This window comes from Sinocyclocheilus grahami, unplaced genomic scaffold (assembly GCF_001515645.1).
Source record: "Sinocyclocheilus grahami isolate Dianchi unplaced genomic scaffold, SAMN03320097.WGS_v1.1 scaffold628.1, whole genome shotgun sequence".
NCBI lineage: Eukaryota > Metazoa > Chordata > Actinopteri > Cypriniformes > Cyprinidae > Sinocyclocheilus > Sinocyclocheilus grahami.
In genome coordinates this window covers 11,363-22,283 of record NW_015505807.1, presented here as the reverse complement: position 1 = coordinate 22,283, position 10,921 = coordinate 11,363, and the positions used below count along the sequence as shown (strand labels likewise).

The window sequence follows — 10,921 nt, the reverse complement described above, 5'->3', positions numbered from 1 at the left end:
ATTTTGAGCAATCTATGAAATAAATTAAAAGGGAGAAATCTTACCCCGTCTTACCCTATAAATTCACAAAACATTAATTCCGAATTTATGTACTGCAGCCTCTAGTCTAGAAGGTTAACACACTATTGCAGGGGTCACCAAACTCGGTCCCGGAGGGCCGGTGTCCTGCAAAGTTTAGCTCCAACCCTAATCAAACACACCTGAAACTAATTAAGCTCTTGGTAGCTATACTAGAAACTTTCAGGCAGGTGTGTTGAGGCAAGTTGGAGCTAAACTCTGCAGGACACCGGCCCTTCGAGACCAAGTTTGGTGACCCCTGCTCTATTGTATATTTGTGTTTGCGCTATGGAGATCATCGAAGATTTCTATTTACAATATGTGCACAGCGTTGAGCAATACAGCCAATTTCTTGAACGGGGTCACCAAACTCGGTCCCGGAGGGCCGGTGTCCTGCAAAGTTTAGCTCCAACCCTAATCAAACACACCTGAAACTAATTAAGCTCTTGGTAGCTATACTAGAAACTTTCAGGCAGGTGTGTTGAGGCAAGTTGGAGCTAAACTCTGCAGGACACCGGCCCTTCGAGACCAAGTTTGGTGACCCCTGCTCTATTGTATATTTGTGTTTGCGCTATGGAGATCATCGAAGATTTCTATTTACAATGTGTGCACAGCGTTGAGCAATACAGCCAATTTCTTGAACGTCATCCTAGGTGTATATGACTTTCTTCTTTCAGACGAATCCAGTCGGAGGCATATTAAAAAGGAGGTATCCTTTGCTGGTTTAAGATGGTCCTTTGCTGGTCATATTCTGGTCCTAAACTGGTCCGACCAGCACATGACCAGCATAAACCAGCAAAGGACCATTTAAGGGGGTCTGAATACTTTCCGTACCCACTGTATATCTCCGACTGGATTCGTCAGAAAGAAGAAAGTCATATACACCTAGGATGACTTGAGGGTGAGTAAGTTATGGGCTAATTTTCATTTTTGGGTGAACTAACCCTTTAAGCTACTTTGTGAGATCGCGATGAACTGAGTGTGATTATTTAGTGATTATGAAGGGAGCGCTCTTTCTAGGCTATATAATCCAGTCAGAATTTGATTAAAATGTTTGTTTTTCATGCTGCCAATCACTAGAAATTGCGATGGATGACATAGTGATAACCATAGCATTGGACAGGATATATATGTGTCAATATACTATATATATATATATATATATATATATATATATATATATATATAGCTCAAATATGTCAAAATAGATGTGCATTAAGAGTACGTTTACACAACATGCTAAAAAAAGTTTTACTTTTCATTTTTCACGTACAGATGACATTACCAAAATGATCCATTCACAAGGATACACAAAAGCAACTTAAAATGCTGTATTATGCATGCCGGGCCAGTAGTTGGCAGAATTGGAGAGTATATATATGTGTGTATATATTATATATATATATATATATATATATATATATATATATATATATAGCTCAAATATGTCAAAATAGATGTGCATTAAGAGTACGTTTACACAACATGCTAAAAAAAGTTTTACTTTTCATTTTTCACGTACAGATGACATTACCAAAATGATCCATTCACAAGGATACACAAAAGCAACTTAAAATGCTGTATTATGCATGCCGGGCCAGTAGTTGGCGATGCCACTTTGTAAAGAAACAATAGTAATACGCATACGCATGACATCACGGTTTTCACAAATTCGCATTTTTATGTAGTTTACACAGAGAAGATAACGGTATAGTTTTGAAAAACGTGCACTTTGAAACCAGTTTTCAAAACGCTGTTGTCGTGTAAATGAACAGCCATAAAACGTTTTCCATTTTTAGTTAAAAACAGTAGCTGCGTTTCCATTACCCTTCAAATTGCACAAATTAAAATTGAAAATACTCCCATATATCGCAAAAAAGTTTTTACGCTCGCATGAGGTGGTTTTACAGGCAATTCAAAATAGGAATATTTTGCAAAACTGCAATGGAAATTTTTTTTCTTTGCATTTACAGGTCACATGACATATGTAAAAAGTCATATGATCATTCTTCAATGTACTATAACCTCTAAGAAACGCTTCATACATGGCCGCTCTCCAGTATAAGGCGCTTTCCCTACTATTAATGCTTAGACAATTTACACTGCACATGTCTGCGGTGCAGTGTGGCTCTGATACGGCCACTGAAGCTGAACTCTAGTCAACGCTTGTGTTTATTGAAGTGGCTCTCCGTGTTACTTCTGTAAAGATACACGCATACGCCTCCTTTGAATAAATATAGCCAAAATCCATTGCCATGACTTATCGCGAGAGGCAAAAGTGTACTTTTTACCCTCTAAGGCTAGAGCACTCTCACTCATTTCAGAAGCTTGATTCTTGAACCGGGCCTGTATTTGGTTGCTTCAGCGTCGAACATGAAAGTGAAGTGTCTCTGGTGAGCGACTGGGCGTTTAGTTGATGGGAGGGTAGAGATCTGCGGTAAGTGTGCCTGGTGTGAGGGGGTCCTCTTGTGTACCGCTGTCATTAATTCTCCACTGAAGCGGCCTCCAGTTCTCCAAACACCTCCCTTGCTTTCTCAGCAGAAGCACTTTAATAAGTGACAAATAGGATCGGCCTGGAATCAGGCGCCGGGGCGCTCGGCCCAACGAGGGGGAGGGAAAGCAATCTAGGACAACGTTCCTTTGGTCCGATTAGGCTGCCATGGATAATGCAGCCAAGCCAGTAATACATGGCAGGGAAGGCATGATGGTGGGAAAAGGAGGGGTGCTGCTCTCCTCCACTCCCTTGCGCTTGGCTCTCTTACAGGGTGGCTTTTGTTCAGCCCACTCCTGCTGCTCCAGTGGCTTGGGGGTTTGTGTGTGGCGCTCGGGGCATCCCTGGCCCTGGATTTTTGCACTTGTCTTTTGTCTGCACTTTGCTCTTTTCTCGCACGGCCCCAGGTGCCAGCCAACAGAATGCCGCTTTTCACAGCAAACTCAATGCAAATGCAAACACTCCACTCCATTATAGCGACAGGAGTACATTCCACCAGCCAGGAAGCAGCACTCAAAATAAGAACAAAACCGATTGAGGAAACAATATTTGAAAGATTGAGGTGGATTGGTGATTCGACAACACCACATTGTAAAATCATGGTTTAGTTCACTAAACACACAAGAATAAAAAGTGATCATGTCTGCTATAATCAGGTCATTTTTACTGTTTTCTCTCCATGCATCGAAGACCAAGACATGTCTCGGTTACATTTCACCTTAAAATCAAAAGGAAAAAAGATTTTAAAGGCAATATTTAGGACTATTAACAGTTTTTGCATTGTGATATTTTCATAAATTTTACTGCAAAACTACATAATACATACCACTACGTAATAGGTTTTTAATTTTTTTTGTAATTCCAACTTTTCTGATTGCTGTAATAAAAGATTGATTTTTAAAATCAGAATTAGCACAAATTAAAACACAGTCGTACAACAAATGAATCATTTTATTTGAGTATTTTGGGGGGAAATAATGTCAAATTTTGATGGTTAATTTTAATACAAGCTTCATTTTCTTGACATGTTTTGGACAGATTTCCTAATATTTATCCTTAAAAAGTACAGTTACTAAAGGAAATGCAGTCACACTTTGTGTCCAGAATGAGAGTGCTGGACTCACCAAGCTAATTAGTCTGACGGTAAAGTTGAACTCCACATTTACAGGATAAATGTAATGTACTCAGAAATCCTTATTAGTCTGCTGCAATGACAATGTGCTAAAAAGGTTGTTCCTTTGTGTTTTTTTGCATACAGACGACAACATCAAAATGATCCCCGTTTACACAGATCTGCGAAAACGACTAAAATGCAGTATTATGCATGCGCCGAGCCAGTAGGTGGCGATGTCTCTCTGTAAAGAAACACTACACAAACATGTAATATGTATGCGCGTGACATCACCGCTTTTACAAATTCACTATTTATAGTTTACACCGATGATAATGGTATAGCTTTCAAACTTTTTTTTCAAAAAAAGTTTGAGGTGCATTGATAATTCGACGACGAAATGTCATAAAAACATGGTTTATTTCATTAAACGCATACAAGAATAAAGAATGATCATGTCTGCTGTGTTTTCTCCTTATGCATTGAAGATCAAAACATGTCCAGGTTACATTTCACCTCAAAATCAAAAAAATTTAAGATTTCAAAGCCTATATTTAGGACTATAAACATTTTCTGCATTGTGATTTTATTTTCATGATTTTAATTGTAATTTTACCCCACAATTTTAATTGTAATACATTACTTTGAGTTTTTGTCATTCCAAAATTTTTTTTAATCAGAATTTAAATTAATTCAGTACAACAAATAGTGTATTAATCATTTTTACTTGAATATTTTGGGGGGAAATGATGTGAAAAATTTTAATAGCCTAAAACAAGCTGCATTTTCTTGAACCAAAATTTGATGAAATGTGACCCAAGACATGTTTTGGACAGATTTCCTGAGATTGGATATGCTGTCTTGTGGCCCAAGTTGTCCAGAGTTTGACAAAGGGGCCAATCGGATTCATTCTCAGGGTGAGGAGGTGTGGATAAAGGGGCAATAGCGGGGCATCAGTCGTCTGAGCTGCTATCATGGCGCCGCCGGTAGCTTTGTGCCGGGGAGCCTCGACCAGCGCGGTGTCCGTCAGAGGACGAGTCCGTGTCGTGCCGGCGGCGGCGGTGCTGTTGAGGGGGGGTCAGGGTCCTGTGCTCGGCCCTTGGCCCCCCTCCTGAATGGCTGTCACGGGCTCCGGCTCCACTCTGACTGCTCCTTGATGGATTAGGACCATGGTGGTCCCGGGGATCTTTTCTATGCCTGGGGAGCACAAAACACACCTAGACAATCATTTATTCCTGGCGAGCATGGCAAGTTTAGTCCCATTTGAGGGCAAACCATAAGTCAGACATGGACTATGAGGAACGCACTGTCCTCATCTACTGTCACAGAGGTATAATCTGAACATACAAGTCATTCTTTAATTTAGGGTACATTTCACATCAGGAAAAGTGTTAAAAAAATGTTTTCTGAACAAAACAACTATTGTTTTCAGTTCATATATTTTATCTGCTAGCTGCCAAGCTTAATCATTAAACATAATGGTTATATTACAAAGAAAAATGTTTTTCCCTGGTGGTGAGTTTGTCACTGTAATTTAAGTGACGTGAAGACAATTTCAAGCAAGCTGGAAAACAACACAAAATATACGTATGGGATCATAGTATGTATTCTCTTGTTGGTTAATATGTGACCCTGGACCACAAAACCAGTCATAAGGGTCAATTTCTTTAAATTGAGATTTCTACATCATCTGAACGCTGATTAAATCAGGACAGGACAATATTTGGACGAGATGCACCTATTGTATTGTATGAAAATCTGGAATCTGAGGGTGCAAAAAAATCTAAATATTGAGAAAATCATCTTTAAAGTTGTTCAAATGAAGTTCTTAGCAATGCATATTACTAAATAAAAAATAAGTTTTAATGTATTTACAGTAGGAAATGTACAAAATATTTTCATATATTTTACTTTCATATTTTTAAACATGTTAAATCAAGTTTTATATTTAAAACCTTAATCTCGTCTTTTAATGCAATTATATAGCCATGTAATTAAATCACTGCGCATATCAAATCCACCAGGGCTCTGTAACTCATGCTGGATAGTAACTCATGTTATCAGATTCTAGAAATTAAGTGCTAGTAATTAGATTTTAAAACGTGCATAATCAGATTACAGATTACATACTATTCACACAAAGGCAGTAATTTATTCATAGTTTATTAATTTCAATGTACCATTCTAAAAAAATCCCCTAAATCAGGACAGGACAATATTTGGACGAGATGCACCTATTGTATTGTATGAAAATCTGGAATCTGAGGGTGCAAAAAAATCTAAATATTGAGAAAATCATCTTTAAAGTTGTTCAAATGAAGTTCTTAGCAATGCATATTACTAAATAAAAAATAAGTTTTAATGTATTTACAGTAGGAAATGTACAAAATATTTTCATATATTTTACTTTCATATTTTTAAACATGTTAAATCAAGTTTTATATTTAAAACCTTAATCTCGTCTTTTAATGCAATTATATAGCCATGTAATTAAATCACTGCGCATATCAAATCCACCAGGGCTCTGTAACCGGTGCTGGATAGTAACTCATGTTATCAGATTCTAGAAATTAAGTGCTAGTAATTAGATTTTAAAACGTGCATAATCAGATTACAGATTACATACTATTCACACAAAGGCAGTAATTTATTCATAGTTTATTGATTTCAATGTACCATTCTAAAAAAATCCCAGAGGCTTATATACACTCAGAAAGTCTCAGTGGAATTGCACACACCAGCCACTAGTTAGAGACAAAAATATTCTACAGATGGCGGCAGGTGCATCAAATCTGAAGATTTTCATCTTTCAAATGTTATATCGTTTATGACAATTAATTGAATAGCTATTTGATATTATAAAAGCAATTAAACTGGACTATTTGACCCATTATTTGTGTGTGCTATTTTTTTGCTAATTGCTTTGGAGTGTAAATGTTAAGGTAAATATCATATAATACTTTCGAAGTTTTTGAATAGAGCCACAGTGTAATCATTTTCTTCAAACCAAACCACTATCTTCAAAACGAGTATCTAATAAGAAAAAAAGGAAACTAACTAAAAGATGGGATGAACTAAAACTAATACAATTGTGTTACAATGCCCTCTTGTGAACAACTGGTGTTATACCGCAGAGAAGGAAAGCAAAGTGTCTATAAATCACTTACAACAATAATAATGGGATTTGATTTAGTCTGTTGACAGGATGGAAAAACTATAGACAGTTACCTTTTACTGTAGCTTTCGGAGTCTGAATCCGAAGAGTCACTTCTGCTTCTGTGTTTCGTTTTCTCTTTCTTCTTCTTTTTCTCCTTCTTACTTTTCTTCTCCTTTTTACTCTTCTTTTTTCGGTCAGATCTGTAATTGACATCAGCGCTCAACTTAGACCCCGTGTAGGTTTGTTTTAAAGCAGTATCTGTTTTCGTACTCGAGAATTCTCATATTTATTCTATTCCATGTTTAAAAACCTTTCACATGTAATGTTTGGCCATAAAAGATATTAAATCTATTCTTGCTTTTATACCACACAAACACATATACAGTGTATTGTACCTTTTATCCTCTTTATCAGGTCTGTTGGCCTCCTCAGGATTCTTACTGGCTTCTTGTGGTCTATCAGCTTTGTGATGCTGACAATAAATCAAGATCAGTGATTTACGGTGCTTGTAATATTCAAACCACGACACATTCTCGGAATCAAATCAGCATCAACACACAATAATTATTTATGTCTACGTACCGTGAAAACTGGCAACCCCATTTTTACTGCTTCTTTTTCTTGCTTGGAAAGCACCATTCCTCTCGGTCCAGCCCTGATCATGAAAAACAGCTCATAATGCATCTATGGTACGTCTATTATATTCTATTTATAGACTACAGTAACATGTAATACTAGAGGAGCTAGGTACAGACTAGTGCTGTTTCTCAGTCTATAGTGATTTTATTTTATCTAACATCAATATGCACTTCAAAAGTTTTTAAATTAAAAAAGAAGATAAATATAAAGTAGAATTAAAATAGAATAGAAAGTGTTACAGTTAGAGGGTCAAGTAAAGGTGGAACAGATGTGTTTTTATTCGTTTCTTGAAGATGGTTAAGGACTCGGCTGCTGGGATTGAGTTGGGCAGGTCACTCCACCACGAGGGAACAGTTAATGAAAAAGTCTGTGAAAGTGATTTTGTGCCTCTTTGAGTTGGCACAATAATGCGTCGTTCACTTGCAGAACGCAAGCTTCTAGAGGCACATAACTCTGAAGTAATGGATTTAGGTAAATGGGTGCAGAGCCAGTGGTGGTTTTGTAGGCAAACATTAATGCCTTGAATTTAATGCGAGCAGCTACTGGTAGCCAGCTTTTTATGCGTTTTGACTGTTCGGTTACACGACAACGGCGTTTTGGGGACTGAAAACGCATATTTTTGAAAACGGGTTTCAAAGTGGAAGTTTTTGAAAACTCCACCGTTGTCGTTTCTGTGTAAACACACAAAACGGGAATCTTTGAAAACGGTCATGCGCATGCGTAGTGCGTGTTAGGTATGTAGACATGCGCAGTACGTGTCGATTTTAAAGGCAAGTGTGAGCAAACATACACAACAATGGCGGAGTACTGTTGTTGCTTCTCAAGAGTTTGCTAACGCTTCTTCAGCAAAGTGTGGATTTACTTCACCAATATTACAACCAACAGCAGAGACGCATCATATAATCGTCAGTTCCCGACAGGTACCGTTTACTAACAAGGTGACAGCGCCAACTACTGGCCTGGCATACGTAATACAGCGTTTTTGGCTGTTTTCGCGGATATGTGTAAACCTGAATTGTTTTGAAAACGTTGTCGTGTATACGTGAAACTTCTTAAAAACGCAAGGGAAAAACGTTTCAGTTTTTGACTACACCGTTGTCGTGTAAACATAGCCTGAGAATCTAGAAAAGTTATGTTTTCTCAAGACAAACTTTGAATGTTGGCTTATCAGTGCACTGTTTGAAAGTTTATTTGTGAATCAGGGTGGAAGGACATTTCCCAGAATGCATTACCCGTGTTGAATTTCTTTGACTTGAAATCCTGTCATTCTGTTGCAAATGCCACTTCTGTACATAACCCAGTCATAATTCAAATCAAAGTTTTATTTTTCATGCTACAAAGTACACCGTGCAAAGTTTCGGAAGAGAAACCCCATATTAAAATGCGAGACAGAATCTGAAATAGCAATGTTTGTCATTGTGATAAAAAAAAATCTTCAACAGTTTAACTTCTAAATTATTATACATTCCACCATGAATTAGCCTAATACATAAGATACTTGGAACACCTTATCGCGTTTGGTCTCGTTCTGTATCGCGTATCTTGTCAGTGTCTGCGCTTGCTTGGCCATTTGTTGTAGAGAAAATAAGGAAAGTGTGTCCAGCTGAATTAATGTAGTATTTTGTTAGACGGGTATAAAAAAAAAAGCGTAGTTTACCACGGCAGCCGTCGCGTGAAGGCCTCCTCGTGTGAAGACTGAAGAGTGTAAAGACCATCGACACTACCGTGCAACTCCACCGGGCAGGACACCGGCAAAGAATAAGGATTGCTTTTTATTTCTCCTCTTTCCTATTACTCGTTTCGCTTCTGTTTCAGTTTTTATAACCATTTCTTACTATGTGTAAGTAAGTTGTTGTTTTTTAGCATGTATGTTTGGCAGTGTTATTTTTTAGGATTACTGATAAATACTGTCATTTGATTTGTATTATTTGTGTTTGTTATTTATTTTAATTTTAGTTACATTGTCTGAATTTATTATGTCTGTATAGGTTTTTAGTTTTATTTAATTTGAGTTATTTTAATACTTCAACAAACTAAATGGAAATGAAATAATATATATATTGAATTTATAAATGTGTATGTACATAGACAGTATGCATGTGTGTGGTTGTACATATGTAGCTTTTTTTTTTTGGTGTTTGGCTTAGTGTTATGTTAGAATCATTATTATACTCTTATACCTTTTTTTCTTTAATATTTTTGAATAGTTTTTAGCTTTCTTTTTTGTTTTTCATTTATACGTTAAGTTTTGAAATTTTGTTGTATGCATTTGTCATTTTTATTTAACCTCTTTATTTTTAAAATGTGTATAGGTAGTATTTATATAGTTTTAGCTTTTAGTTTTGGATCTGTGTTTAGTTGTTTTAATGCTACAATTGATTGTTTCTGTTTCTCATCTTGAACAGGTAAAGAGAGGTCTAGATCAGGTAAACTAGTCATGAAAGCTTTACCTGGAGCTTCCGAGCCCAGAGACCCTGTCCACGTCCCGTTCATCCGCCTCCCCTTCCCTCCGGCACACATCTGCAAGATCCTGCCAGCAGGACACATATGCATCAGAAACGGCAATGAGAAGTGCTACAAATCATTGAAATGTCCTTGTTTGAGTGTTTACAAATGCAAACCTCTTTGGTAAGACCAGTTGGTTGTCTCTTGATTGTTTTATGACCCCTAAAATAGACAAAAAATGGGACAATTGAGATGTTTACTCATATTCTTCTGCACTTCACTGATGAATCAATCACACTTACAGTGCTGCTAACATGGCCTCGTGCTCTGCCTCCCGTACCGCTGCCATCTCCTGCTCTTTAGACAGAGATGCGCCACCCTTCTTATCTTTGGCGTACCATGACAAATCCTTCCCTTTCTGCCACCGGCCAACCGGTGCCATGACGGAATTCCCTGAAAAATCAACACAGAACCTTGGGTAGATCTAACACAACCTGCTATAAACATGTTTAAATCATATTTCATTGTATTTATATTTAGCTTAAGGAAAAAGAAACATATGACCATCAGGACCACGTGTGTGTGTGTGTCTGTGTCTGTGCATGTGTGTGTGTGTCTGTGTCTGTGTGTGTGCATGTGTGAGTGAGTGTGTGTGTGCGATCGAGCGAGTGAGTGTGTGTGTGTGAGAGTGAGTGTGTGTGTGTGTGTGTGTGTGTGTGTGTGTGTGTGTGTAGGTGATGTAAAAGAGGAAATCAGGCATTTGGACCAAAGCACTGTGAGGCAAGGGAGGGGGAGACACAAAATATTTCTAAACTTAAAATGCATTTTTGCCCCATTTGCGTTTGTGTTGTTTTACTACTTACAAAGTTATTTTTAATTCAATTCAAATCAAGTTTATTTGTATAGCGCTTTTCACGATACAAATCATTGCAAAGCAACTTTACAGCAAATTAAGTTTCTACAATATTTAGTGGTAGCTTATCAGTGGTGACTGTCAGTTAATGTACATATGGCAGAAATG

The 10,921-nt window shown here is 37.4% G+C and overlaps 1 protein-coding gene across 1 annotated transcript in view; it reads right to left on the bottom strand.

Annotated features, from left to right (window-relative positions):
* Nucleotides 1-4,380: 4,380 nt before the first annotated feature.
* Nucleotides 4,381-10,921, bottom strand: part of LOC107558012 (multiple myeloma tumor-associated protein 2 homolog) — an 8,961-nt gene continuing 2,420 nt past the window's right edge. Inside the window, exons 2-8 of the mRNA XM_016241612.1 lie at nucleotides 10,203-10,353; nucleotides 10,077-10,122; nucleotides 9,906-9,985; nucleotides 7,399-7,471; nucleotides 7,212-7,288; nucleotides 6,888-7,016; nucleotides 4,381-4,856 (exon numbers count right to left, since the gene is read on the bottom strand). Coding sequence (XP_016097098.1) covers nucleotides 4,613-4,856; nucleotides 6,888-7,016; nucleotides 7,212-7,288; nucleotides 7,399-7,471; nucleotides 9,906-9,985; nucleotides 10,077-10,122; nucleotides 10,203-10,353 — 800 coding nt within the window. The 3' untranslated portion in view covers nucleotides 4,381-4,612. The remainder of the gene's footprint in view (nucleotides 4,857-6,887; nucleotides 7,017-7,211; nucleotides 7,289-7,398; nucleotides 7,472-9,905; nucleotides 9,986-10,076; nucleotides 10,123-10,202; nucleotides 10,354-10,921) is intronic.